Source organism: Rhinatrema bivittatum, chromosome 2 (genome assembly GCF_901001135.1).
Source record: "Rhinatrema bivittatum chromosome 2, aRhiBiv1.1, whole genome shotgun sequence".
Taxonomy (NCBI): Eukaryota; Metazoa; Chordata; class Amphibia; order Gymnophiona; family Rhinatrematidae; genus Rhinatrema; species Rhinatrema bivittatum.
The window spans coordinates 168880471-168908136 of NC_042616.1; the positions used below are offsets into that span (position 1 = coordinate 168880471).

At 45.8% G+C, this 27666-nt stretch overlaps 1 protein-coding gene across 1 annotated transcript in view; it reads right to left on the reverse strand.

The window, feature by feature from the left end:
- KRIT1 (KRIT1 ankyrin repeat containing) overlaps positions 1-27666 on the reverse strand; it is a 188473-nt gene that overhangs the window by 24639 nt on the left and 136168 nt on the right. Inside the window, 4 exon segments of the mRNA XM_029588859.1 lie at positions 10597-10725; positions 10727-10804; positions 11743-11830; positions 26577-26743. Coding sequence (XP_029444719.1) covers positions 10597-10725; positions 10727-10804; positions 11743-11830; positions 26577-26743 — 462 coding nt within the window.

Genomic DNA, 27666 nt, shown 5'->3' on the forward strand with positions numbered 1-27666 from the left:
GTGCATCCACAGAAATTCACCCAACAATGGAGCTTGGGTGTTTCCCTTACAGCTCATCAGAGAAAAAAAATATTTTCAAATTCTGGTATCACCTCATAGTAATAGCAGCACAAACACCTTCCACTGCCAGACACATTGTGAACTAACACAAAACCCCGCAAAAAAGACACTCAAAATCTATACAGCAAGCCATAACATATTGTAACATAACAGTAATAACACCAAGGACTCAAACAACAATAACCCTACCTGTGAATAAGCAAGGGTAAATATTACACTGGGTCCTAGAATACCAATACACCACCTACTGAGGAAACAAAACAAACCAGATTGCTATAGATCCCTATGCTAGCAGAATCTCTCATAATGGTCACATACACAGAGCTGAGACAGACCCTCACCAAATACAGAATACAAAATAAAGGAGCACAAATTAGACAAACTGAAATGGAAACCCCAAGAAGCCAGATTCTGAGTGTAACAAGAGTTATTTCCTAAATTCAATTTAATTATTTCCCTTTCTCTATTTTCCTTCTATATCTGTTAATTTTCTCTCTTATCCTGTACAATGTATTTCCTACTCTTTTATTATATGTTAACCGATGTGCTGACTATTGTTGAATGTCGGTATACAAAAACAAACAAATAAATAAACAATGGAAAACCAGAACCACTATTCCTCATAAAACAAATAAAATCAAGAAATAAAGCATCAATTATAATAGTAAAACCATTCTATTAAAAGAATATTTTAAAACTACTGATAAGTAGAATAATTTCTATTAATTAAAATCATTTACATGTTTTTTAAATTTCCCAAGCACCAATAATATATTTCAAAACAGCATACATAACAAATAACACCCAGTAATTAAAACTAATAAGGATTTTAAAAAGCCCCTGCTGTCCATACCTGGGAACTCTTGATTTCCAGTCACTCTGAAATTGTCGAGGATTAGGTTAGGGGAGCACACAAACTTTATCCTCTCTCTCACACATACACTGTCACATACATACACATACATGCTCTTATACCCACCATAACCTCCCTCTTTCTCACAGACATTGACACACTTTCAGGCTCTAAGACCCTCTCTCCCCCCATACCACCCACCCACAAGCTCTCACTCCCCTGGATTCTCTCATACACACTCATGCTCTCACTCTCACTGGCTCCCTCACATACACATAAACACACACACCCAGGCAAGCTCCCAGTCATTCTCACCCCCCCCCCATATACACCCATATTGACCCCCCAGGCAGCTCCCATTCATTCTCACACCACTCCCTTCCCACCCCCCAGACAGGCATCAATTCATTCTCCCACACACATACACCACACACAGGCAGGCACCTATTCTCACACAGACAGACCCCAGGAAGACACCCATCCATTCTCATACACAGACACACCCTCAGGCAGGCACCCATGCATTCACACACACACACACCCCCCCAGACAGACTCCCATTCATACACACACACACACACACACACTAAAGGCAGACCCTCCTCTCTTTCTTTTGCCAGCAACCTCGGAGCCTTTCTCATTCCTTTGCTGCTGCTGTCACTGCTGCCATGTGGCTATTTGGGGAGGTGCTGATTGCTGCTACTGACGCTGAAGCCCGTTCTGCTGATTCCTCTGTGCAGGCCCCACGGTATTAAACTTTTGCAGGCTTCTACTTCCTCCATGCTGATCTTGTACACTGCGAGAACGGCATAGAGAAAGTGCTACTCTTGCACATTCCCAAAGATAACATATGGCAATCACTAAAAAGTAATTTTTTTTTTACCTTTGCTGTCTGATCTTAGTTTTCTAATCAGTCGGTTACAGTCTTTTTTTCCAACCTTCCCTCTCTTGTTTTTTTGCCAATTCCTTTTACAGGGTCTTTTTTTTCTATTTCTTTTCTCTCCGTCTATCTTCTTCCCTCAAACACACAGTCAGGTTCTCATTCTCTCATGCTATCTCACACATACACACACACATACACAGACAGACAAGCACAGGCTCTCACACTCACAAGCAGTCTCACGCATCCACAGCTCTCACTCTCACATGCTCTCTCTCATACATACACACTGTCTCACTCGTGCACATGCTGTCTCACTCTCTCACACACACAGGCTCTCTCACTCCCACATGCTTGCTCAAGCACAGGCTCTCACTGTCACATGCTGTCCCTCTCACACACAGAGGCTCTCACATACTGTCTCTCCAAACATTCAGGTCCTCATTCCCACACACAGTCTCTCAACTCACTCACACACACACACACACACACACACACACACACACGCTCTACAGGCCCTCAGCCTCTCTCTCACCTCTGGGCCTCCTCTTTTTGGGTTGCCGTGGGATCCGCAGCGGCCCTGCTACTAGGCCTCCTCCTCTTCTCGAGCCGCTGCGATGTGGAATCCATGGCGGCCCTGCTACCAGGTCTCCTCTTCTTCTTGGGCCACTGCGACGTGGAATCCGCGGTGGCCCTGCTACCAGGTCTTCTTGGGCCACTGCGACGTGGGATATGCAGTGGCCCATGAACGCTGCTCCTCTTCTGCATGCAGCTGATGTTCCTCCTCCTTCCTGCCTGCAGGGCTCCGGCAATGTTTTTCTTCTGGGGCCATGCAGGCAAGATGGAGGAGGAGCACTTGCAAGTTTGAACATGACCTTTTTCTTCGGGCCGTGGTGAGATAAGCTCCACCACGGCCCTGCCGAGCTTCCTGCTGTGTGCATCTGGCACACAGCACAGCAGTAGTTCCCTGCTCAGCTGACGGTGAGATGAGGTCCACCAGCGGCAGCATGGGGCTCCATGTTGGCCATCAGCGCCCCCCTATGGCCCTGTGCCTAGGGGCATTGGCTCCCCCTGACTCCTCCCCCTCGGTATACCACTACTCGCGCCCCCTAATGGTTGGCGCCCTAGGCCCAGGCCTAGTGCTTCCGCTGGCCCTGCCCGTAGGGCCTGTGAAAGCTGCTTCTCTGCCCTGGCCGGCCCAATGAGCAGCCCTTGACCTGGGAATTAGAGGGTTTACCTTATGAAGCTGAGAGCAGAGGGAATGATTTTCTCCAGGCTTTCTGAGGGTAATTTGATAACTGTGCATGGTGGGAAAAGTCTGTGCAGGCAGTTTATGCGAGACTTTATCCCAAATTTTGAAAGAAAGCAAATGTTGCTTACCTGTAACAGGTGTTCTCACAGGACAGCAGGATGTTAGTCCTCACATATGGGTGACATCACAGGATGGAGCCCAATCACGGAACACTTTTGTCAAAGTTTCTAGAATTTTGACTGGTCCCTACTGGGCATGCCCAGCATGGCACTAACCCTGCAGACAGCAGGGGTCCCTCTTCAGTCTGGTTATAAAGCTACAGGCAGTGCTGAAAAATAAAATAAGAAAACGAACCCAACACAGCGGGGTGGCCGGCGGGTTTTGTAAGGACTAACATCCTGCTGTCCTGTGAGAACACCTGTTACAGGTAAGCAACATTTGCTTTCTTACATGACAAGCAGGATGGCATGCCTCACATATGGGTGAGTACCGAGCTGAGGATGTCTGAACATGCACCAAATGTACCCAAAACGTGCAACAGGCACAACAATTGGGGTGGAATTTGGGAGAGGGCATCCTGAATCCCACCGGGCAGGCAGAAGGGTGTTGGTACGTCATGTCGTAAATAAATTACGCAAGACAGACTGGCCGAAGATGGAATCTTGTCTTCCGGCTTTGTCTAAGCAATAGTGGGCTGTGAAAGTATGGCGAGAACTCCAAGTGGCAGCCCTACAAATGTCAGGAAGCGGCACCAATCGTAGGTGTGCTACTGAAGTCGCCATGGTCCTCTCAGAGTGTGCCTTAACACGGTCTTGAAGTGGAATGCCCGCTTGCTGATAGCAAAAGGATATGCAATCCGCTAGCCAGGAGGAGAGAGTCTGCTTACCCACAGGCTGCTCCAATATGTTAGGATGGAAAGAGACAAACAATTGAGTGCTCTTTCTGTGGGCAGCTGTACGGTCTAGGTAGAACACTAGAGTCCGTTTTCAGTCAAGGGTATGCAGAGCCTGCTCTCCTGGACTGGAATAGGGCCTGGGAAAAAAGGTAGATAGTATAATGGATTGATAGAGATGAAACTCTGACACTACCTTAGGCAAGAACTTAGGGTTAGTGCAGAGAACCGCCTGGTACTGCAGAAGTTTAGTGTAAGGCGGATAGGTAACTAGGGCCTGTAATTCACTAACTCTGCGAGCCGAAGTGATTGCTAAAAGGAAAATCACTTTCCATGTTAGAAAGCGAAGTTCACAGGATTGGAGAGGCTCAAATGGTGGTTTTATGAGCCGACCCAAAACCAGGTTGAGGTCCCAAGAAGGGGCCGGAGGACGCAGTGGAGGCTTGAGGTGAAGCAAGCTCTTCAGAAATCGTGTGACAAGGGGTTGTACTGAGATAGGGACACCCCTAACATCTTTATGGAAGGCAGCTACCGCACTGACATGCATTCTGATGGAGGAAGTTTTAAGACCTGACTCTGACAAGTGCCAGAGGTAGTCTAGAAACTTCGGGATTGGACAGGTAAAAGGATCAAGGGCCTGAGAAGAGCACCATGATGTGAACCTGTTCCATTTGTAAGAATACGATTTTTTCGTGAAAGGCTTCCGTGAAGCAATCAAGACACGGGAGACTGGATTAGAAAGGTTAAGCGGCTGAAGGATTAACCTTTCAACATCCATACTGTTACGGACAGGGCTTGAAGATTGGGGTGGCGAAGTTACCCGTCGTTTTGAGTGATTAGAAGCGGGTCTGTTCCCAGAGGAATGTGCCTGCGAATTGAGAGATCATGAAGTATTGGAAACCACACCTGGCAGGGCCAGTGGGGTGCTATCAGGATCATGGTTCCCTTGTCCTGATGTAACTTCACAAGAGTCTTCGAGAGAAGTGGAAGTGGAGGGAATGCATATAGGAGACCGGTCGCCTATGATAGGGAGAACGCGTCTCTTGGTGGATAATGTTGGCTGCGAGTGAGAGAGCAGAAGTTGCCTACTCTGCGATTTTGGGGTGACACAAAGAGATCTATTTGAGGATAACCCCACTGTAGGAAGATGGAGTTCGCTACTGAGGGGTTTAGAGACCACTCGTGCGGCTGGAATGTGCGACTCAACTTGTCTGCCAACACGTTGTCCACTCCCGGCAAGTAGGTGGCCCTGAGGTACATCGAGTGGGAGAGGGCCTCCGCCCATATCTGTGCAGCTTCCTGACACAGAAGGTAGGATCCTGTTCCTCCCTGTTTGTTGATGTACCACATGGCCACCTGGTTGTCTGTCTGGATCAGGATAACTTGATTGGACAGGCGATCCTGAAATACTCTGAGAGCATATCGGATTGCTCGCAGCTCCAGGAAATTTATCTGGTGTTTGGCTTCCTCTGGAGACCAAGAGCCTTGTGTCTGGAGATCGGCCACGTGGGCTCCCCACCCGAAGTTGGAAGCATCGGTGGTAAGAGTTATTTGAGGGTCTGGCGCCTGAAAAGGCAAGCCCTGTAGAAGATTGATCTGATTTATCCACCAGGCAAGAGACAGACGGAGTGAGTCGGTTACGTGGACAATGGTTGACAGGGGCTGAAGGGACTGAGTCCATTGCGACCTTAGAGTTCACTGCATGACTTTCATGGCCAGGCGGGCCACTGGGGTGACCTGAACGGAGGACGCCATGTGACCCAGGAGGATGAGAAAACGATGAGCAGTCGTCGAGTGTTGAGACTGCAGCTGATGTGCCAGAGACATGAGCTCGTTGTCAAGGCAGGAAAGCCTTTGCTTGTAAGGTGTCCAAGTCTGCCCCAATGAACGATATGTTTTGAGATGGGACTAAGCAAGATTTGTCGTAGTTGATGAGAAATCAGAGTGAAATTAGAGTTTTCAAGGTGAAATGTAGGGACGACAAAGCGGCTTGCTGAGTTGGAGCCCTGATTAACCAATCGTCCAAACAGGGGTAGACATGAACACCTTGAGTCCTGAGGAAGGCGGCAACCATGACGAGGCATTTTGTAAAGACTCGTGGTGCAGACGCTAGGCCGAATGGAAGCACGCGGTACTGATAGTGCTTGGGGCCTACGAGAAACCTCAGGTATTTGCAATGAGATGGGGTTATTGCAATATGAGTGTATGCGTCCTGGAGGTCTAGAAAGCAGAGCCAGTCTCTTCTTTGTAGAAGAGGAAGAAGCGAGCCCAAGGTTACCATCTTGAACTTTTCTCTCTGGAGGTACTTGTTGAGGGCCCGTAGATCCAGAATTGGACGAACGTCTCCCGATCTTTTGGGGATTAGAAAGTACCAGGAATAGAACCCGAGACCTTGCTGAGGGAATGGTACTGGTTCTATTGCTCTGGACTGGAGTAGGAGGGAGACCTCCTGTTCCAGGAGCAATGAATGGTCGAATATTTTCCACGTCATTAGAGGTGGGGAATCCGGTGGGATGGAGAGAAAGTTCAGATGATAGCCTTGAGCAATTATTACTAGGACCCAATGGTCCAAGGTGATTGATTGCCATACCGCCCTCCCACTGGTATGTGTGGCAATGGAAGCTGGCTGCTGCTCTCTATGCGAGACTCAAAAGCCAGAAGCAGGGCCCGGCTGGGGGGCTGTCTGTGGCTTTTGTTTTCGGATCTGACGAGACTGTGATTTGAGGAATGGTCTCACAGAATGGCATCTGGCTGCTGGCAGGTAGGACTTCTTTGGTCTGTAGAAAGACTTTTTAGAGTCCTTCCGGAAAGGCTGTTTGGAAGGATAATCCGAAGGTATCAGAGAGAGCTGTCTGAGAGTCTAATGATGGTCCTTAAGTTCAGCCAGTGTCTTTTGAATCTGCTCGCCAAAGAGACTGTCTCCTATGCAGGGGAGGTCGAACAACCTTCTTGGACCTCCGGTCGAAGGTCTGAAGACTTCAGCCAAGCCCATCGCCTTGCTGAAATAGCCACTGCAGATACTCTGGTTGCAGTGTCAAAGATGTCATAACATGATCTGATCCCATGTTTGCCTGCCTCCAAACCCTTGTTAATTAGGGTGTGGAGTTGTTCTGGAAGTGACTGAGACATGGAGGTTGTCAACTCCTGTATCTGTTTGAAAATGACCCTATTATATTGGGTCATATAGAGTTGGTAAGCAGCAATGCGGGAGATTAGCATTGATCCTTGGAAGACTCGGCGACCAATGGCATCCAAAAACTTTTGTTCCTTTCCAGGGGGAAAGGAAGTGTGAGGTTTTGACCTTTTTGCTCTCTTTTGTGCAGATTCAACCACCACAGATTGGTAATCCAACTGAGGCTTCTGAAAGCCTGGAGCTGACTGCAAATAGGTAGAGTCAGCTTTTCTGTGGACTGGTGCAATGGAGCCAGGATGTTCCCAGTTCTTCTTGAGGAGATCTAGAACAACTTGGTGGATAGGGATGGAGGTGATTTCCTTGGGAGTATTCAGGAATTGAAGCAACTCCATCATCTGATGTCTGCCGTCCTGTTCTGTCTGTAATTGGAAGGGAACCAATTCAGACATTTCCTTCACAAAATTTATGAAAGAAAGGTCCTCCGGAGGGGAACGCTTTCTGCTCTCAGTGGGTGAAGGAGGTGATGGCAAATCATCGGTGTCTAGTGAGGAGTCATCAGTCCAGGTATCATAAGGATCAGCACCAGTCTCCCTAGGAACTAGAGAAGAACGGGGTAATTGGATACCTGAAGGCCCCGGTCTAGGCTCTGAAGGCATCGGAGGAATAACCGGAGGCACCGAAGGCCCTGGCGTAGGCATCGATGGATGGCTCGATGGCGCCGATGGAGGTATCGGCACCGATGGAGTCGGTGTCGATGGACGCATCGGTCTCGATGGCTGAGGCAGAACTCTAGATGGAGGGATGCGGAACGGTGTTTCTCCCCCCGATGACAAAGTAAGCGGGAAGGGCACCGGAGCCATCGGTGACCCGGGGTCCATCGGTGGAAAAGCGGCCATAAGCGCTTCCATCCTGGAGAGCAGCGGTGCCAATGCTGCTGGAATCGGGTCGATGGTTGGTTCCGCAATCGGTACTGGTGTCGGTGCCGGAGGAACCTGGAGTCGTTGCATCGCCTTGTCGATGGCCTCCTGAACCATCCGGTCCAGTTCTTCTCGGAGACCTGGAGCAAGCAGCCCCGGCTCCGGAACAGAAGAAGGAGGCAGAGGCATAGCCGGAGGGACCACCGTTAAAGGCGGAGTCGCGGCTCCTGATGCCCTGTCGGGTGAGGGTTGCCTCAGTGACCCGGTCGGTGCCTTTTCTGGACGGGGTTTCTTCGATGGTGGCTCGGACGATGGCGAGGTCGATGGTTTCGCTCCCTCGATGGTCCGAGACTTTCGGTGCCGATGGCAATGTTACTCCCTACGATCCCCTCGGTCCTGAGGGGGAGAAGAGGGTGTCGAAGGCCGAGAAGTCGTCGATGCCAGGCAGTCACCGGCCGGTGGTCGATGCTGGCGCAATGTTGATGGTTCAGACGACGTCGATGCAATGGATGGAGTCGGGGTTTGAGCACGGAAGAGAAGTCCCATCTTCTCCATTCTGGCCTTGCGACCTTTCGGTGTCATTACGGCACATTTGGTGCAGATCAAGACATCGTGCTCTTGTCCAAGACACATTACACAGACTTTATGGGGGTCTGTAATGGACATGGTATGAGTACAGTCCGGGCACCGACGGAACCCCGACGCCATGCCATAGAAAAATCGAGCCGCGGTACGGTCGACGGCCAGTAGGCCGCGAAGGCCAAACTCGACGGTAATAGACGGAAAACGGGTAAAAACTTACCGGAATACCGCGGACTGAAAAAAGTTAACGGAGGGACCCCTGTGGGGCAAATTAACTTTTAATAATTCCGTGAGGAAAATTCCTGTCAGGAATCCTTGCAGAGCTCCTTAACCGCGTGGCTACTGCTGCGCGGAATGCAGGGTTAGTGCCATGCTGGGCATGCCCAGTAGGGGCCAGTCAAAGTTCTAGAAACTTTGACAAAAGTGTTCCGTGATTGGGCTCCATCCTGTGATGTCACCCATATGTGAGGACTACCATCCTGCTTGTCCTGTGAGAAAACTTATGCACATAAGTTTGTTTTGAAAATTTGTGTATAACTACCCGAATATATAAAACATTAATTTGCATAGTTATGCCTCCCTTTCAGAGGCACAACTTATGCAGGTAAATTTACATGCATAGTTTTTATCATCCAAAAAAGTATGTGTGTAAGTTCCAACTTCACCACCCAGAACACCTCTCTGCAGGTCCATAAAAAGTACTCGGATAACTGGGTTAACCAACGCTGAGCCCTAGGCTATTTTATAATAGACAATTATGCATATAAAATCGGGTTTTATGCATGTACAGGACTTTGAAACTTAGGCCCTCTATGTACGGTTTCTGGTGGATGGTAGAGGTTAACATCCACATATCACTTCTATGGCGTTCTCAGTCTCAGTCTAGAGTCAATAATTGTTTTCAATATTCTGTTGGACTCACCATAAATAAAGAAAGACAATTGCATGCTTCTGACCTACATCAAAAGTCTGATTCACTAAGGAAGTGGTGGCCAGTTCTGGTCCTTGAAAGTCAAACAGGTCAAGTTTTCAGGATATCCACAATGAATATGCATGAGATTGGTTTGCATAAAATGGAGGCAGTACATGCAAATCTCTCTCATGTATATTCATTGCAGATATCCTCAAAATCTTGGCCCCTCCCTCTTCTCATGGACACCAGGTTGGGAACCACTGCTCTACAACAATCAGCAGACTGCCGTATGATACTGCTTAATAAAATAAGCACCTAAAAATTGTATTCACAAAGACTTAGATTACACTAGTGATGTTCTAGAAGCTGTTCTCTTCCAGAGCAGCAGTTTGGCTGCAATAAGAAATAGATCCATGAGATTCAACCCTCTTCACATTGCCTACATTTGGGCAACTATTTGAGATTAATTAAAAAACAACAAAAAAATCACTCAGAATTTCAACCAATTAATTTATTATGATTACCAAATATCAAGAAGCTCATCAGCCCATGTCAATGAATCAGCATCTTCCATCTAAAATGCAGTTATTGTTTTGCTTTTGTTTTCATCTGTAATGTGATCTTTTGAATTTCTGTCTTCAACTCAACCAAAAGGTCAGCTATATGGAAATTCTTTCACAAGGATGCATCACTCAAAACATACCAATAGCCTCAGGAAAACAATTAAAAAAAGATATTTCTTTCCTCAAAGACTTTATATTGTGCTATATTTTAGTGTTACGGTATATCTGCTTAGAGATCCTTTTCAACCAAGTTGACTTTGCGTCAATTAGGCTGAAGTGCTACTTTAAAATATATTTAATTTTTGACAAAAAGGAACACAAGAGAATTAAAGATCCTTGATAACACAGATCTACTTGAGCACAACATTATAGGCAGAGGGAAAACAGCCTACAAGTCAGTGCATTAGTAACGCTCCTTGCTGCTTAGACTCAAATTTTCCAGTCAGTATTCCACTGCTGGCCATGGATCATCCCATGACCATGATTGTGGCTTTAAAGTCTCTCTGAAATTCCATACAAAGAATGTGCTAGGCAAAGGCAGCTAAAATTACCTTTGTTTCTATGTTGAGGAGATGAAGCCCTTTTGCATTTACTCCAACATATACATGGATAACTTTGTGGCTGCTGGAGCTGGCCTTTGTAAACACTTGCCCTGTGAAGAAAGCTGCCCCATACGTAGGGGATTTCCCAGCAGTTCTGCAGGAACATGCGCTGAAGGTGGTGCATTTCCTTACTAATGCCTTCACTGGTACTGAGGCTCTAAATGGAGCAAAGAAGATAAAATGTCCACCAGAAAACTGGTATTAACATGGTAATATAAGCTGAGTTCAAAAGGATGCTTTCTGTATGTGACCGTCTGGACAATAAAAGCAAAATATAAAATAAATTAAAAGTTTAAAAATAATGTCACAAGGACTGGGGATGCTGCAGAGGAGTGTTCACAGACCCTGGGGAAGGAGAGAGGGAATCCGAGAATTTCTGACATCATGCAAAACAGCACCATTTACTAGCCACACTGATATATGGCTTTCAGCCGAGGGCTGTTGCTACAATAGCTGGGCTAAGTGATTTGGTAGTGGGATAAAATAGGGAAAAGAATATAACAAAAAGATCAATATGTAACAATAACTGTTGGGATTTAAGCTGGAAGTTTATCTTTCTGTTTCATTGTGACTTTTACTTTAAGACTCAGATTACACTAGTGGGCTAGGCTGACCAGCAGTCTAATTTTATGGGGTAGGCTGACAGCAGTCAAATTTTACAGATTTTCAAAATCAATTTTTGATAAATAATCCTACAATTCTGAAGTTTACAATTTATTTCAAAAACTACTTATTTTTAACATACAATGCTGTCAAAATATTAACACTGACCATATGAACATAGCTCATAGGCAGGACAGAAGCAGGAGTGCCTTGCTATATCCATTCATTGCTGCTTCTGTGGTTCAAGTTATATTATTTATGGCATTATAGAGCCAGAGTCTTGGCAGCTAGAGGCTCTAGCTTCATCCAAAGCTTCTTTCCTTCCACCTGTCTGCACTGGCAACATCCTCTGACCCGGACAAGAAGGATGGTCCCAGTACCATGACACACCCACACAGAATAGGCAAAAACAGTCAGCTGTTGGGAAGTGCAGCTCTACAGCGTGGTGACATTCTACCACAGTTCTCTGTGGCATTCAGGCTCTGTGCTTACCTTGTACTCATGAAGGATACGGTTTGTCCAGTGAGGCGCTTTGGTCTTCAATTTGGTGACTGGTACTATGGATTTTAGATTTTCTTCACTGAAAGAGAGAGACAATTTTGCCTGGATGTAATATTCTAGTAACAAAAATGCAGCACATAAAGAATGATAACAAATATATCAGACTCACAATACTAAACAATGATTTTTAATTTTAAACTCTAATAACTAAATCAAAATGAGTCCAAAAGAGGAAAATAGTCTTTTGGAAACAGTACTGCTCCCCTTACTCACTCAAATTTGGTCAAATCTGAGTGAGGCAATCATTAAGAATTTTCTGTTCCCTGATAGGCGGATAACAGTCATATGATGAGTTTAAATATCTACTGTTACAGCTTCTTGGAAGACCACAGTTCCAGTGTACTGATGTATTTTACACAAAGGATTACACTACCCGTATTAGCAGAACTACATTGGCTCCCAGTAGAATACCGAATACAGTATAAAGTTCTTAGCACACTTCACAAACTGATATACGACGAACATGCAAGCTGGCTCAATACTACAATTCGCTTACACATTCCTCAAAGGGCGCTTCGATCAGCAAAGGCTTATTATCAATTCTGTCAATAAAAACAGCACATCTCACACAAGTCAGGGATAGGGCCATCTCACTCGCAGCACCAAAAATCTGGAATACAATGCCAGCAAACCTTAGACTGCAACAAGACTATAGGCAATTTAAGAAGGACTTAAAAACCTGGCAATACACACAGGCTTTTAATCAAATGGAAGGTGATCCCAAGAGCAAATAGTTGGTATTTTCTTAGTATTTATGATTTTATGTTTTATTCTTATTCGATTTCTTTTATGCTCTTTTAATGGCTTTATTTATGTAATTATGTTTTAAGTTTTATCCTTTGATGTTATTATTTATTTTTTATTTTACTTAAACTTTTATTAACATGTTGAATTATAATCTTACTTTATACTTTTACTGTACGATTTGTAAACCGTTGTGATGGTGCCTCCAAATGACGGTATAGAAAAACTGTTAAATAAATAAATAACTAGGGTGGGACTGCGAGAGTCCCACTCGAAGAACACTCACCAAAGCCCATACTCTGGGGCTTGGACATCCAATCAATAATGTCTGGTGAAAGTGTGCCACGAATTCTAGGTAGCCGCCCAACAAATCTCTTGTGGTGACACCAGCTGACACTTGGCCCAAGAAGCCACCTGAGACCGAACCGAGTGTGCTCTTAATCCCTCCGGGACTGGACGTCCCTTACAGATATAAGCCGAGTTTACTGCCTCATTCAACCATCTTGCTATCATGGACTTTGACGCCTTCTGCCCTTTCTTAGGACCGCTCCAGAGCACAAAGAGTTGGTCAAACATCCTGAAACTATTAGTGACGTTGAGGTAACGCAACAAAGCCCGCTTCACATCCAAACAACTTAAGTTTCTAGCATGTGGAGTTGACGCGTCCAAATCTGGAAAAGCTGGAAGTTCCACAGTCTGATTCAAATGGAACACGGACACAACCTTTGGGAGAAAAGAGGGCACCGTCCTCAAAGACATCCCGGAATCTGAACTTTTTAGGAAAGGCTCTCTGCACGATAATGCTTAAAGTTTTGAAATCCTTCAGGCGGAACAAATGTGAGATCCTTTACTGTTGCCCTTTTTAAGGGTTCAAAAGGAGCTACACACAACCCTCTAAGGACTAGATTGAAGTTCCATGAGGGACATATTTTCTGCACAGGAGGATGCAGATGTTTTGCCTCTTGAAGGAAGCAAACGACATCAGAGTGAGCAGCCAACGACATTCCATGTACCTTGCCCAGTAAACAGACCAAGGCCACAACCTGAACCTTAAGAGAGTTAAAAGCCAAGCCTTTAATCAAACCTTCCTGCAAACAGGCCAAGATGTGAGCTATTAAGGCCTACATCATGATTATTCCTTGACCTGTGCACCAGAACTCAAAGACCTTCCAGACCCTGATATACGATAGTGAAAGTCTTTCTAGCCTGCAACAAGGTGGTACTGACATCCTCCAGATATCCTTTTTCCCCTCAAACGCTTCCTCTCAAAAACCAAACCGTGAGACAGAAGTGATCCACTCGATCTGAAAATATTGGACCTTGCCGCAGAAGCCTCAGCAAATGCACAAGTCGTAGTGGACCGTTCACCGCCTGGTGGACCAGGTCTGTGAACCACAGATGCCTGGACCACTCTGGTACCACCAAAATCACCTCTCCGGGATGATTTTCTATTCGGCATATCAGATTTCTCACCAGAAGCCATGGAGGGAATACGTAAAGAAGAAACTCTCGTGGCCAGGGCAGAATTAGAGCAACCATGCCTTCTGCTCCGTGCTCTCTTTTGCGACTGAAGAACTGGGACGCCTTGACATTCATCCGAGATGCCATCAAGTCCAGGCAAGGAGTACCCCACCAGTGACATATCAGAGCCATCACTTTATCTGACAGCTCTCACTCCCTGGGATCCAGCTTCTGGTGACTGAGAAAATCTGCTTGCACATTGTCCGTCCTGGCAACGTGCAATGCCGCTAGCATTGCTAGATGTTGCTCCACCCAGAGAAACAACTCCTGATCTTCCTGGGCTACTGCTGGACTCCTGGTTCACCCTTGACAGTTGATATAAGCCACCATAGTTGCGTTGTCCGACAGGATGTGCACCAAGTGACCACTCAGAGGCAGAAATGCAATTAAGGCGCACTATACGATTCCAAAAGATTGATAGACCAGGACTTCTCTTCCTCAGACCATTGCCCCTGGGCCGATTGATTCTGGCATACCGCCCCCAGCTGGAAAGACTGGCATCGGTGGTAACTAATCATCCAGTCTGGAACCTCCAAGTCCACTCCACATCGTAAATGTTCTTGACCAAGCCACCATGAAAGACTGGACTTGGCAGGATCCTCGAGTGACAGCGGAAGATGAAACTGTTCCGACAAAGGATCCCACTGGGACAGAAGAGACCATTGTAGAGGCCTCATATGTGCAAAGGCCAAAAGGACCAACTCCAATGTCAAGGCCATCGAGCCCAACACCTGAAGGTAGCCTCAGACCCTGGGCACTGTAGCATCCAACAGCCTACGCATCTGCTTCTGCAGCTTGAGAATACGATCCCCTGCCTTGGTGTCGAAGCGTATTTCCAAGAACTCCAAAACCTGAGATGGGAAGAGATGAATCTTCGGCAGATTCACCACCCATCCCAGGGACCTCAACTGCTGCAGGACCTGAGCCACCGCCTGAGTACCAAGGGCTTTTGACTTCGCCTGAATGAGTCAGTCGTCCAGATATGGATGAACCAAGATGCCCGTTTTTCTGAGTACTGCTACCACCATCATCATTACTTTGGTGAACGTTCATGGTGCTTTTTCCAATCCGAACAGAAGGACACAAAACTGAAAATGTTTCCAGAGGATCATGAAGCACAGAAACCACTGCTGATACGGGCAGATCGAAATGTGTAGGTATGCCTTGGACAAGTCCAGAGAAGCCAGGAACTCTCCCTTGTGCACAGCCACATCACTTTCTTTAGATCCAAAGTTGGACAGAAGGATCCCTCCTTCTTCAGTACCACGAAATATATGGAATACCTTCCTGTCCTTTGTTTCCCCACAGGAACCGGAACAACAGCTCCCAGAGCTTGCAACTGGTCCACGGTTTCTTGAACCACCTTGCTCTTGGCTAACAGAGCGCAAGGGGAAACCATAAACAAGTCCCACAGTGGATGAGAGAATTCTAATGCGTAACCATCTTTTATCACACTGAGAACTCACAATGGTCTGATGTGATTTTGGCCCACTCCTTGTAAAAGAGAGCCAGATACCCCCCAATAAGAGGAAGAGAGGAGTGGACCGACCTTGCTTCATTGGGAGGACTTGGCACCGCCAGAGCCCTGGCTGAGACCTTTTCTGCCTGACATCCTGTCCCCTTGAATGGGCTGGTTCCAGGACTGCTACCTCCCAATGCCTGGCCCCTGAGCTCCTGCTGACGGCCCACTCGGACGAAACCGCCTGTTCAACCTAAACTGGCACTGCCCTGCAAAGGAACTGTCTCCTCTGGGCTTGTCTTCTGCCAGTCTATGTCCTTTAGACTCCCTGAGATGCTTCACAAGCTCCTCTAAGTCTTCCCCAAAAAGAAGCTTGCCCTTGAATGGTAAGGCTCCCAAATGAGGCTTAGACCAAACATCGCCGACTAGTTCCTCAACCAAAGGAGCCTTCTGGCTGATACTGCAGATATCATAATTCTGGAAGAAGTTCTAACGAGATCATACAGAGCATCCACCACATAAGCTGCCACTGCCTCCAAGCAGTCCACCTGCTTAGCCTTGGATGGAGATAGTGGCCTTGAAGCCTGCAGTTGCTGAACCCAGTGCAAACTGGCCCTTTTCATGAAGCTACTGCACACCACAGCTCGAATGCCAAACGCCGACACTTCAAATATTTTCTTAAGATGAATCTCCAACTGCATGTCTTTCAGTGCTGCAGAACAAGCCACAGTTATGGTGGTCTTCTTAGTGACTACAGACACCGATACGTCCAACTTAGGAATCGCTAACAGCTCGAGCATATCCTCTGGCAATGGATAGAATTTCGCCATCACCCGGCCTACTTTGAGGCCTGCCTCTAGAGTGTCCCACTTCCTGACCACCAGCTTCTTCACAGACTTGTGAAAAGGGTAGGCTTTCACTGGACCCCTCAGGTCATCCATAACTGGGTCCACTCCTTCTTGATCAGACTCCTCTTGAGGAACTTTGATCCCCAGCTCCTCAAAAACATGAGGAATTAAGGGCCACAACTCCTCTTTCCAGAACAAATGCACCACCTTAGGGTCGTCTCCTTCAGCCACTGGCACTTGATCCACCTGATCCAACCCTCCATCTGGATCTGGGGCATCCAGGCTACTGGGTACAGCCAGATCGTTGCTGAACCCAGGTGGTTCCAGAAAGGCAGGAACCCATGGCACTGCATCTGAATCATCTGAGTCGATATCTGTACTGCCCGAAACTGTCCTCATCCCAAGGACTCTGGGCGCCCTCTGCAGAACTGGACCCACAGAGCTTCCAGATCTCTTAGCTGGCCGCTGAGCACCAGGCCTCTGAGCCTGGTCCACCTGCTTCACAGCCACCTTTCATGCCAGAGATAGCGGGGAGGGGCAGATCCTCATACTCCCGAAATAGTCCCAATGGGCCTTCAGCCCCGGACAACATGGCTGCCTTTCCCGTGCTCAGTGGAGGGGCGGCTGACTTCACAGGCGCTCCCACGCTTGTTTTCAACTTACGCTGCCGCTCCGATTCGACCTCAGCCAGCCTCAACCTGCCCTCTTCCACCTGAGAGGTAGCGGGAGAATAGTCCAGCATGAGACAATCACGTGGTGCATCGCCACATAAGCGGCATGCTTACTGTGCACCATCTTAAACACACAAATACTGCCACCAACAGCCATAGGTTGTGCTGACTTCAACCAGGCCTGACCACGCAACAAAAACAGCCCTGTCGCACAGTCAAGTAACATCGCCGCCCCAAACTCACCCTGCAGCAGCTCTGTCCAGGACCTTTGCAGCTCTCCCAGCTGCTAAAACCTTGCCACTCCTCTGCTCTAACTTTTTTTTTTTTTTAAACTTTACTCGTACAGAAGCAAAATGTCAAAAAAGAAATACTACCTTGACAGAAGAGCTGCTGGAATCCAAATTGTTCTCCTGGGAGGGAAGGAATTGGCCCCACCAGCTATATACCCCCTCCCCCCTGGGGTGGCGATAGATCGAGACAGGCAAGGGTCCCTGACCCCCTACTCGTACTCCTGAACACCAGGAGGGATAGCCCCACCAGGGTAAATCAACAAAATTTTAGTTCTCTATTCCTGTTTTTTTTTCCAGACAGTAGAGATTTCACCTCTACCATCTGCTGGAGAAAGAGAAATACTGGGGACTGCAGGTGGCACTCTGGGTTATATGCCAGTGCCAGTGATACTTTTTATGTCTCCATCTGCTGGAAGGGAGGCATAATCCCAGGAGTCTGGACTGATCCGGGTATGAACAGGAAAGGGTTTTATCGCAGTTTGTGTCTGTATATACTAAATTGCTTTCTCCCACATAAAATTAAATTAATGCTGAACATTAATCTAGATTAAGGGTTTTTTTTGTCTCATGGCAGAATGTGAACTATTTTGGTTGCAGTATTAATAATGTCAGTTGCCTTTAACCTACACTTTATGTCACTAAGAGAGGCTCTTGCAAGGCCTTGTATAGGGTATATCTCATTAAAAGCAGCTGCTCTTGCAGTGACCTCATTGGCCACACTGGAAGCTTAATGGTCACTATGGAAAGTTGGTACTACACTGAAGTTCTGGCACAACTGATCGAACTATGGGTACAAGGGGAAAGTAAGGTGCTAGCTGTTTATAGAGGCATGCACTTCTGCTGGTGTGATCCTCTCTGAGAGGAAAAAAAGGGGGGGCAGGGACGGAGGTGGCTGGGAGAGCACATAGATCAAAGAAAAAAAAGTATAAAAAATGACAGGCACGGGGATAGGGATAGGGATTGTGGGGAAAGAAGTACAAAGTTAGATAGGAATGATCATGGGTATTGAGATTAGGACGGCAGGCTGGGAAGGGGGTCAGAAGGACAGAGGATGCTCAAGGCAAGGATACAGAGAAGGGGTGGGAGATCCTGGAAGGAGAAAGGAGAGAATACTTCTAGGAATAGATCAGAAGAAAACAGAAAATAAGAAAGGAAAAGCACAAGGACAGAAGACAGTGGCTTGGAAAACATCAAAGGGAAGGAGAAGTGGGAAAGAAAAGGCTAAGGCTTCAGAAAGCCAGGCAAAGTCCAAAGACAGTCTAGGAATCAAGGGCAGGTGGCTGAAGGTGTTGTCAAGGCTCAAATTGAGGGTCAAGTCCAGGCAACAGGCAAGAGGTGTGTCCAAGTCCAAGGCGGAGGTCAGAAGCAGAGACACTAGCCAGAACAAACAAGAATCAAAGGAACAACGAGGACTAGAAACAGAGACAAGGCATGGCGGGACTCTGAAGACACGTGTAAAACAGACAGACAAGGCAAGAAGACTGTCAGGGCAAGAAAAAAGACAGACATGATGGAGAAAGGCTGAAGGCAAGCTAGACAAGGGCAAGGCTGGAGGCAGGCTGGCCGGAGGCAAGGCTAGAGGCAGGCTGAATGAGGCAAGGCAACTGGACAAGGTCAGGTTGAGGCAAGGCAACTGGACAAGGCCAGGTTGAAGGCAAGATGACCCATTGCTGAGGTGCCAGTCAGTAACAAGGCTGGGGTTTAAATACCCAGTTGTGATGTCATCTGTCGTCACCTGCTGCGAAGATTCTCACCGCAAGGTCCACATAGGAAAGTGCACAGTACATGCATCTGGGGGAGCCCCTAAAGATGGCGTCATCATCTGTGACACATAGCAGTTCCGGGCATCAACCGTGATGAGTGAACCTGCTCGCGGGGCTGTCCGCAAGCAGAGAACATAACACATAAAATTCTGTTTTATGCATACATGTGGCACTCTGAAATTCAACTGAGATGGGGGAGGGGTGTACACACACAAAGTGTGATTTCATGCATACTTTTACTTGCACTTGTGACAAGCATTCCAGAGGGCTGAGGTAAGGAGGGGAAAGCATTGATGCATATGCTTTCAATTTTCAAAAGTATGTGTATAAATCTATATCAGCAAAGTTACACTTTCTCAGGAGCTGTAAATTGGTGCGGGTATGTTTATGTGCATATTGGACAACCCACAAATTTTCAAAGCGCACTAATGCACATAAGTCTGCTCTGAGAATTCAAGCTAAGTCTTCAGTGTATTACCATGCTGAAGACGAATATTTTACCTAGCGTACTCTACCTTTCTCAGCAGACTTGAATGATTTTGCAGACTTGAATGATTGCATATCCAATTTAGGCCCGGATTTATCAAAATGCGTTAAGTATCGCATGCGATAGCAAAAGGGGCGTGTGTTATGCTAATATACAGTTTATCGCAATTTGCGCTAATTACCTCTGCGAAGAGCTAAGTGAGCCCAAATTGCAATAACATTTTCAGATTTTGCGATAAGTGCCAGACCTGTTGTATTTCCTGCAGTCAAGCACTGGGGGACCATTGTTAAGGGGGGGGGGGGGGAAGAGAGAGAGAGAGACTAGCCATAATGTCCTCTCCCTAGATAGGTATGTGTATCCCTATGGGTGGCCCACCTAATAACTCAGGGTGAAGGTTAGGTATTAGTGTAGGGGGTTAGGGGCCACGTTGACAGTCAATGTGAGACGTACGAACAGAACAGTGGTCTCTTGTGAAGATTGGATGGCCTTCGGAGTGAGAAAACTCACTCCAAGATGAGATTTGGGTAATTTTCTCTCCACCTAGCTTGATGTTACCCAGGTGGAGAGTCCATCAAGCTAGGATGAGAGAACCTTGCACAAATCTCATCTTGGAGTGACTTTCCTCACTCCGTAGGTCATCAAATCTTCACAAGAGGCTACTGTTCTGTTCGTACATCTCACATTGACTGTCAAAGTCCACCCATAGGGATACACATAGTCTCTTTCTCTCTCTCTCTAAACATGCCTTTCCGGAGACACTACTCAAAGAGGTGTAGTTAAAATCGGCGTTACGTCTGTGCGATAGCATTTTGAACACTGGCATACCCAGCCCACTCTCTGCCCCTAACTCCTCCTCTTTTTAAGATTTGCATCGCACCATACGATATGGTGCTATCGCATGCATTAAACACATTTTCGCATGCGGTAAGGGCCTATCGCATGCGAAAACGCCTTAGCTCATTTTGATAAATGACCCCCTTAATTTGGTGTCACAAGTATCCTAGAATCAAGCTGGAACAGTTGTGACCCCCTAAATGTTGTGGAGGGATGGCCCTGCCTAAATTTACATTTATATTATTGGGCATCTAGACTGAGTTGCTTGCATCACAAGTTGGGGGTTGAATTACTGCTTTCTTGAATTTCACTAAATTGGGGACTTGCACTTAGCAGCCTCGTTCTACTCTTCCTCTGATTCACTGAGGGTTAGGCTAATTTATAGGAATAACCCCAGCTTAGCTCTCGCTCTTAAAAATTTGGAGTCTGGCTTGAAAGTATTTGGTCATTTTGTGACACTAAATGACTCTAAATGGGCAGGTCTATAATGAGGCAGGGTGAGGCGGCAAGATTTTGAGGCAGCAAGTGACCCAAAACAAGCCTGGCCTGACTGACTCATCCTTCATTCAGGCCAACACTAGTGCTGGCAGGAAAACCAACAGTGCTGGCGGCATGGAAAGGTGACGTGCCAGCAAGGTTCCCACTCCCCACCAGCAAAAGAAAGGCACTGCGGCTGAAGAAGAGGCCCTGCAGTGCAGTCAGTGGCCGAAGAGGTCCAAAATGTGTGTGAGAGAGACTGTGTAAGAGAGGGTATCTGTGAGTGTGTGTATGAGAGGGTGTTGTGTATAAGAGAGTGTGTGTGTGTGTGTGTATGTGAATGAGTGGGTGCCTATATGGGGGTGTGTGTATGTGTATTAGAGATGCCTGTGTGTGTATAAGCGGGCCTATGTGTGTGTGTGTGTGTGTGTATATGAGATAGTGAATGTGTATATGAGTGTAAATGACGGTGAGTGTGTATAAGAGTGAGTGTGTGTGTGTATTTATGCGAGGGTTACTGGGAGTGTGCATGTGTGTAAGAGGGTGCATGTGTGTGTGAGGGTGTATGAGAGGATTACAGTGTGTGTGTGTGTGTGTGTGTATATAAGTAAGCCTCTGAATCGGGCCGATACAGTAAAAATCGCAGGAGAGCGCCTGCTCTCCCGACGTGCGCACAGGCCACTCTCCTGTGTGCGCGATTCAGTAACTTAATGTATTTAAATTAGGGCCCGCGGTAAAAAGAGGCGCTAGGGACACTAGCGCGTCCCTAGCGCCTTTTTGACAGGAGCAGTGGCTGTCAGCGAGTTTGACAGCTGACGCTCAATTTTGCTGGCGTTGGGTCTCAAACCCGCTGACAGCCACGGGTTCGGAAACCGGCAAAATCGAGCGTCCGGTTTCAACCCGCGAGCCCATTAAAAAATTTTTTTTTTATTTTAAAATTTTTTTTTAACTTTTGGGACCTCAGACTTAATATCGCCATGATATTAAGTTGGAGGGTGCACAGAAAAGCAGTTTTTACTGCTTTTCTGTGCACTTCCCCGGCGCCGGCAGAAATTAACGCCTACCTTTGGGTAGGCGCTAATTTCTTAAAGTAAAATGTGCGGCTGTATGTGTATGTGTGTCTGTGAATGCGCCTGTGTGGGTTTCTGTGAGAGAGAGTGCCTGTGCATATGTATGTGAGAGGGGTTAAGGTTTGTGCGCCCTCCTCCAATCCATAACAGACTCAGGATGACTTGAAATCTAAAGTTCCCAGGTATGGAGAGCAGAAGATTTTTTTTTTAATCTTTGTTAGTTTTAATTGAATTTAATATTCTGCTGTTTTGAAATATTTTATTAATGTTTGGTAATTTTTTTTAACATTTTTGTGTGTTTTTAATTATTGGCTGATGTTCTCTTCATCAGCTGATCTGACATTCTTTTTATTGTATGTTTAATATTTTATAATTCTTGATTGTATTAGCACTGCATACAGTTTGACTTCTTGTGATTTCCAGTTCAGTTTTTGTTTGCACATTTCTATTTGAACTTTATGGTCTCTTCATTCTGTATTTGATGAGGGTCTGTCTGTGTTCTGCATGTATGACTGAGGTCAGGAATTCTACTAGGGTGTAGTTTCTGTGTAGGGATTTACAACCTGACTTTAATCTATTTTCCTAATAGAAGGTGTATTGGTGTTTAGGGCCTGATCTAATATTTACAGTACTGCTTTTCATAGGTTGAGTGATGTCAGTTATGATATGGAAGGCTTACTGTCCTGGAATTGTGGTTCAGTCTATTCCTGGCTTTCTATGGGTCAAATCCACAATCAGTGCACTTTACCATAGGCCTAATATCATATGGGATCCAATACATCGTCTTCATACTATGAGAAAGGCATTTTATTAATCTACTATTATTGAAAGTGTCTTTTCTGCTGTGCATGTAAATATATATGTTGTTGTAAGTGATATTTTTTTACTTCAGAAGATAATTTGAATGATCTTTTTCCATATAAAATCTCCCTTTTTAGGTTGGGAAAGTAGTTAATAAATTTTAAAACAGAAAACAAATACATAATTTTTAATTGTGTGGGGAGGGGAGACAAAAGGTTATAAGGTTCATCCAGGGCATCTAATGCCCTTAGCACTAGCTTTAAGAGAGTGTCCCACACACATGGACTCCCACCATTCACCTACCTCGCATGTCTCCTGGGGCAGACGCTGGGAAAGGGTGGGAGGTGGACAAAAGGAGTGGAAGATTAGCCTAGTATTTAGAGCAGTGGGCCGTGAACCAGGGAAGCCAAGGTTCAGATCCCACTGCTGCTCCTTGTGACCTTGGGCAAGTCGTTTTTCCCTCCATTGCCTCAGGAACAGATTGTGAACCTTCTGGGGAAAGGGATATATATCTATAGTACCTGAATGTAATCCACTTTGAAATGGCTGAAAGGTGGAATATAAATTGATTAAATAAAATAGGGTTCCCAAGAGTGTGGCTGAGTTGCCAGCTTCTTAGATAGAGTGTCAGTGCTATCTGCCACTCCTTTGGGACCCCCTGACTCCTGCTTCCCTTCCCTAGCATTACAAATCACCAAAAGGGCCAGACTCCAAGGGGGACCGCCTGACCCTCTTGGTGATGGGGGAGGAGGGATGGAGGGTGCCATTTCATCCCTTACCTCAAGCAGCAGATTGCCTTGAGCCACCCCTGACTCTAAAGGTTATGCTGAATCCGGTCCTTTCTTTATCTCCTATTTGTAATAATTTCAACCTATCTCTATGCATATTTGCTCCAGATTTTGAATCTCGAGTTTGTTGAAGCTTGAGATTTGACTGGCTTTGTTTGATAGGTAAACACTATGCTCCTTTGTTGATCTGTTTGATATTTATTCTCCCTCTCTGCAACAGGATGCTGTTTACACCCTTACTGGACTGTTGCCAGATTCACAAAAGCTCAGCACAGACAAGCAGTTGCGGTAAAACTGTATCTTTATCTCTTGAACAAGCCTTTTACTTCATGGATACTACAACTGGCTACTCCCTGAGGCACTAGTGCAATGCAAGCATGTACAGCAAGTGTTAACTTCAGGTTTGCCCAAACTCTCAGGTCTATACTGTAAAGTGCGGTTGGAGATTCCCCGTCTGCAACTCGCTGTGGGCGCACAATTGGGACGCGTAAAGCGATCCTGCGATACAGTCTCCAGTTTCACGCGTCCTTAGCGCTTCTTGAAACCGACGCATAACCCTTTCCGCACCCAGCATGTATATCATATGTAAATGAACGAATTAGCTATTTAGTGAAGGAATTAGCTATTCCCTCCGATACTGTGACGCGCGCTCCGATTATCTCCTTTGTAACCCGCTATTTTGCTGCGTCCTTAACCTGTTAGTTTACCGCCTTCCCTCTACCTGGTGTTAGTCCTGCACCATGGACGACCTCCATATATACTAACCCGCTTTCAAACTGCATTCAGCCCTTCTTTTTGCATGAACGATGCTGCACGAAACTCCGATTGCATTAGTTATTTGCTTAAAAAAATTATTTCATCCCACATGTTCCGTATGGGAGCTGACAGCGGCTTACAAAAAAAATTACAGTTCTCATAAAATGCTAAAGTTGTTATATATATATATATATATATATATATATATATATATATATATATATATAAATACCTAGATGTCACTTTCCGAATCCCCCATCTCCACACGGGCGGGCGTGCGGTCATCAAGGCGGCGGCGGGAGAGCGCCCGTTCATCCAGGCGGCAGCGGGAGCCGGCGGGCGGGTGGGCACGCGTTCGATCCAGGCGGCGGCGGGCGGGTGGGCGTCCGTTCATCCAGGCAGAGGGAGCCGGCAGGGAAAGCGGCCTCCAGCAGGCCCCGCCAGGAGTGAATGAATGCACGCCTGTTTATGACCATGCAATTTCGGCGCTCAAGGCAGTCACATGCCGTGACGTCAAGCATTGTGACGTCACGCCTTGAGCACCGAAATTGCACGGGCGTAAACAGGCGTGCATTCATTCACTGCCGGCGGGGGCTGCTGGAGGCCGCTTTTGCCGCCGGCTCTCTCCGCCTGGATGAACACACACCCACCCGCCCGCCGCCTCCCGCCGCCGCCTGGATGAACGCGCGTGGAGATGGGGGATTCGGAAAGTGACATCTAGGTGTATATATATATATATATACATATATATATATATATATATAAAACAACTTTTGTTTTAGTTTTGGTTGTTTTAGTTTTGATGGTTTCCCCCCTCCCGCCTTGCTTCGGGAGGGGGGGAACCATCCACTTCCTGGTACCTGTCATTTCAAATGTCAGTTGAAATGATAGGTACCAGCACACCCAGGATACTGTATAGGCGCTGTATTAAGCGCCTATACAGTAAAGTGGGTTGCGCCGGCCTAACGCTTCGCCTAACGCTTCGCAGACGCGGCTTGCATTTGCAAGCAATTTGAATAGAGTATCGAGCGATATGTGAAGAGAACTGTGCGTGCGGGGAACGAGGGTGCACTCTGCACTACCGCACTCTTTCTAACACGGCATAACTGTATCGACCTGTCTGGGAGGTCACCCAAAACCCCTCTTCTGAGCTGTATATTAGCACACTGTCAAGCTGTTAAGGCTCCCCAGCTTTTACCTCTCAAGATGAAATGGCAGCACTAAGCTTACTATGGTTTCCCTCAGACTGGCTACTGATTCCATTTCATAGTCTTCCTGCTCTTTCTGGCAATCCCCTTTATCTTTAAGCCAATTTTTCTCTGTAACTCTTTAATTAGCCTCACCTGCATTCTCCAATTGATATCACATTCTTCTGTGGTTACCACATTCCTCTTGACTGCGTCTAAGCTAGGATTCTTTGACAATTCTCAATAGCTTGCTACTTCCTATCCCTCCTGGGTCTCCGTTGCCCAGTAACTTCCTGTTCTTTCTCGCTTCCTTAAGGCAGCGTTATGTCCATAGTATTTTCCAGAGTGCCTTTTATCTTCCTGGCAGTACAAGTCTCTCTAAGCTGCTTCTTTCTGTGTGCAGGCCTTGCTTCATCACATCCTCCTTTTATTTAATTTCCAACTGCGAGAAGGCTTGGCATCCTTGAGAGCTCAGCAGTAGTGTCCAAGAACAGTAAATGCTTTGGAAGAAGCTCGGATATTTGCTTTTATACATGGCCACATCACCTTGTGCTCAGGGCAACGTACAACATTAACAAAACAACTATCAATGTTGGAATACATTTTAAGACAGGACAGACAGGAAAAAGGAAATAAACATAATACATTTGGGCAAATTCTGTGATGTTGACTTGGAATCAGGTGAATAAGGAAGGCAGGAGAAGGCAAAGGTGGACCTAGACAATCTATGCAGTAATAGTGGTTCATTTGTTTTCAAGACTGTGTATACTAGGACCCTAACAGAGCTATTTCATTGATTTATAATGTACTTTTAGATATCAAATATGAAAAAGTCACCTCCCCTTACATGTCTTTTAATCAGCAGGGTTAAGTCCTGTTTTTGTTATTATAATTGTCATTTTATTGATGTTTTGTCTAGTTTTCTCTGCTGAATTTTTGTATTGCTTTTGTTTGCCTACCCTATATATAGTATCTTTTGTGTTACTGGATTGCATATGTATTACTTTTAATTGTTTTTGTGCTGACCTTGCTTATGTATAAATAAACAGTTTACAAAAAAGAGACTTACTTTAGGAAACCTTGTTTGTGTTTTTTGCTCTCATAGTTTCCATAGACTATTTGTAGCAAAAGGCTTGCCAGGGTAATCAGCTTTGCATCTGGAGAGGGGCAGAATCCTTTAAGCAAATTGTATCTAGCTTCATCAAAAAGGATAAGAATGGCCAATGGATCCTCAATCTGCAAAGGAAAAGATTTGTTATTCATGATTCTTAACCTTCCATTTTCTTAATCCATTTGCTACAGAGAAAACAGTATCTAAGGAGGCAGAAATTATTCCACTGTACATAAACAAAATGACAAGAACAATGCAGCATTCATGGAAGCCCTAGATACTAGCCTTAAATAAAGGAGCAGTGCTAGCTAGACTTTTCATAACATCAACTTGCCCATCCAGTAGTCCTATTGCTTCTTTTGGTTTTTTTCTTCATTTTCTGTCCTAATGTTCATTTCTATAATTACTTTCTAATTAAATGGGGGAGGTGGCATGTCATCTAGCACAGACAGCAAGATAACTTGTTTATGCTCCCAGTTAATGCCAAAGAGGATAAGTAGCCTTGAGGATTTACTATCTTCGACCATTTATTTATTTACAGATTTTTTTTTTATACTGCCTATAGCAGAAAACGGTGCTAAGCAATGAACAATTAAACAGTCCAATACATTATCAATTTAAAACACAGCAATATGATAAACAAAGTAAAAATTAAACATCTAACAGATTAAAAAAAAATCAAGAAAAAGCCTGTCGGAAATAGTAAGCTTTCGACTAAAATATTTATAATTAGAAAGATTTATCAACTTCTTTGTAACTATTTCCACAAGGTAGGAACGGAAACAGCGAAAGTTCTGGTGCGAATAGTCTGAAGACGATAGCTTTTAACAGTAGGAACAAGTAGTCAGTGGATCTTAAGGACCATGGAGAGACATACCATATTAATTTATTAGACAATGCAACAGGACCAACAGAATAAAGGGCCTTATGTGCAAGAGTCATAAGTTTAAAATGAATCCTGGAAGCCAGTGAAGTTGGCACATTGCAGGGGAGATATGTTCCCTGATGAACTGAGAGGTATTAAGATGGGCAGCTGCATTTTGTAGTA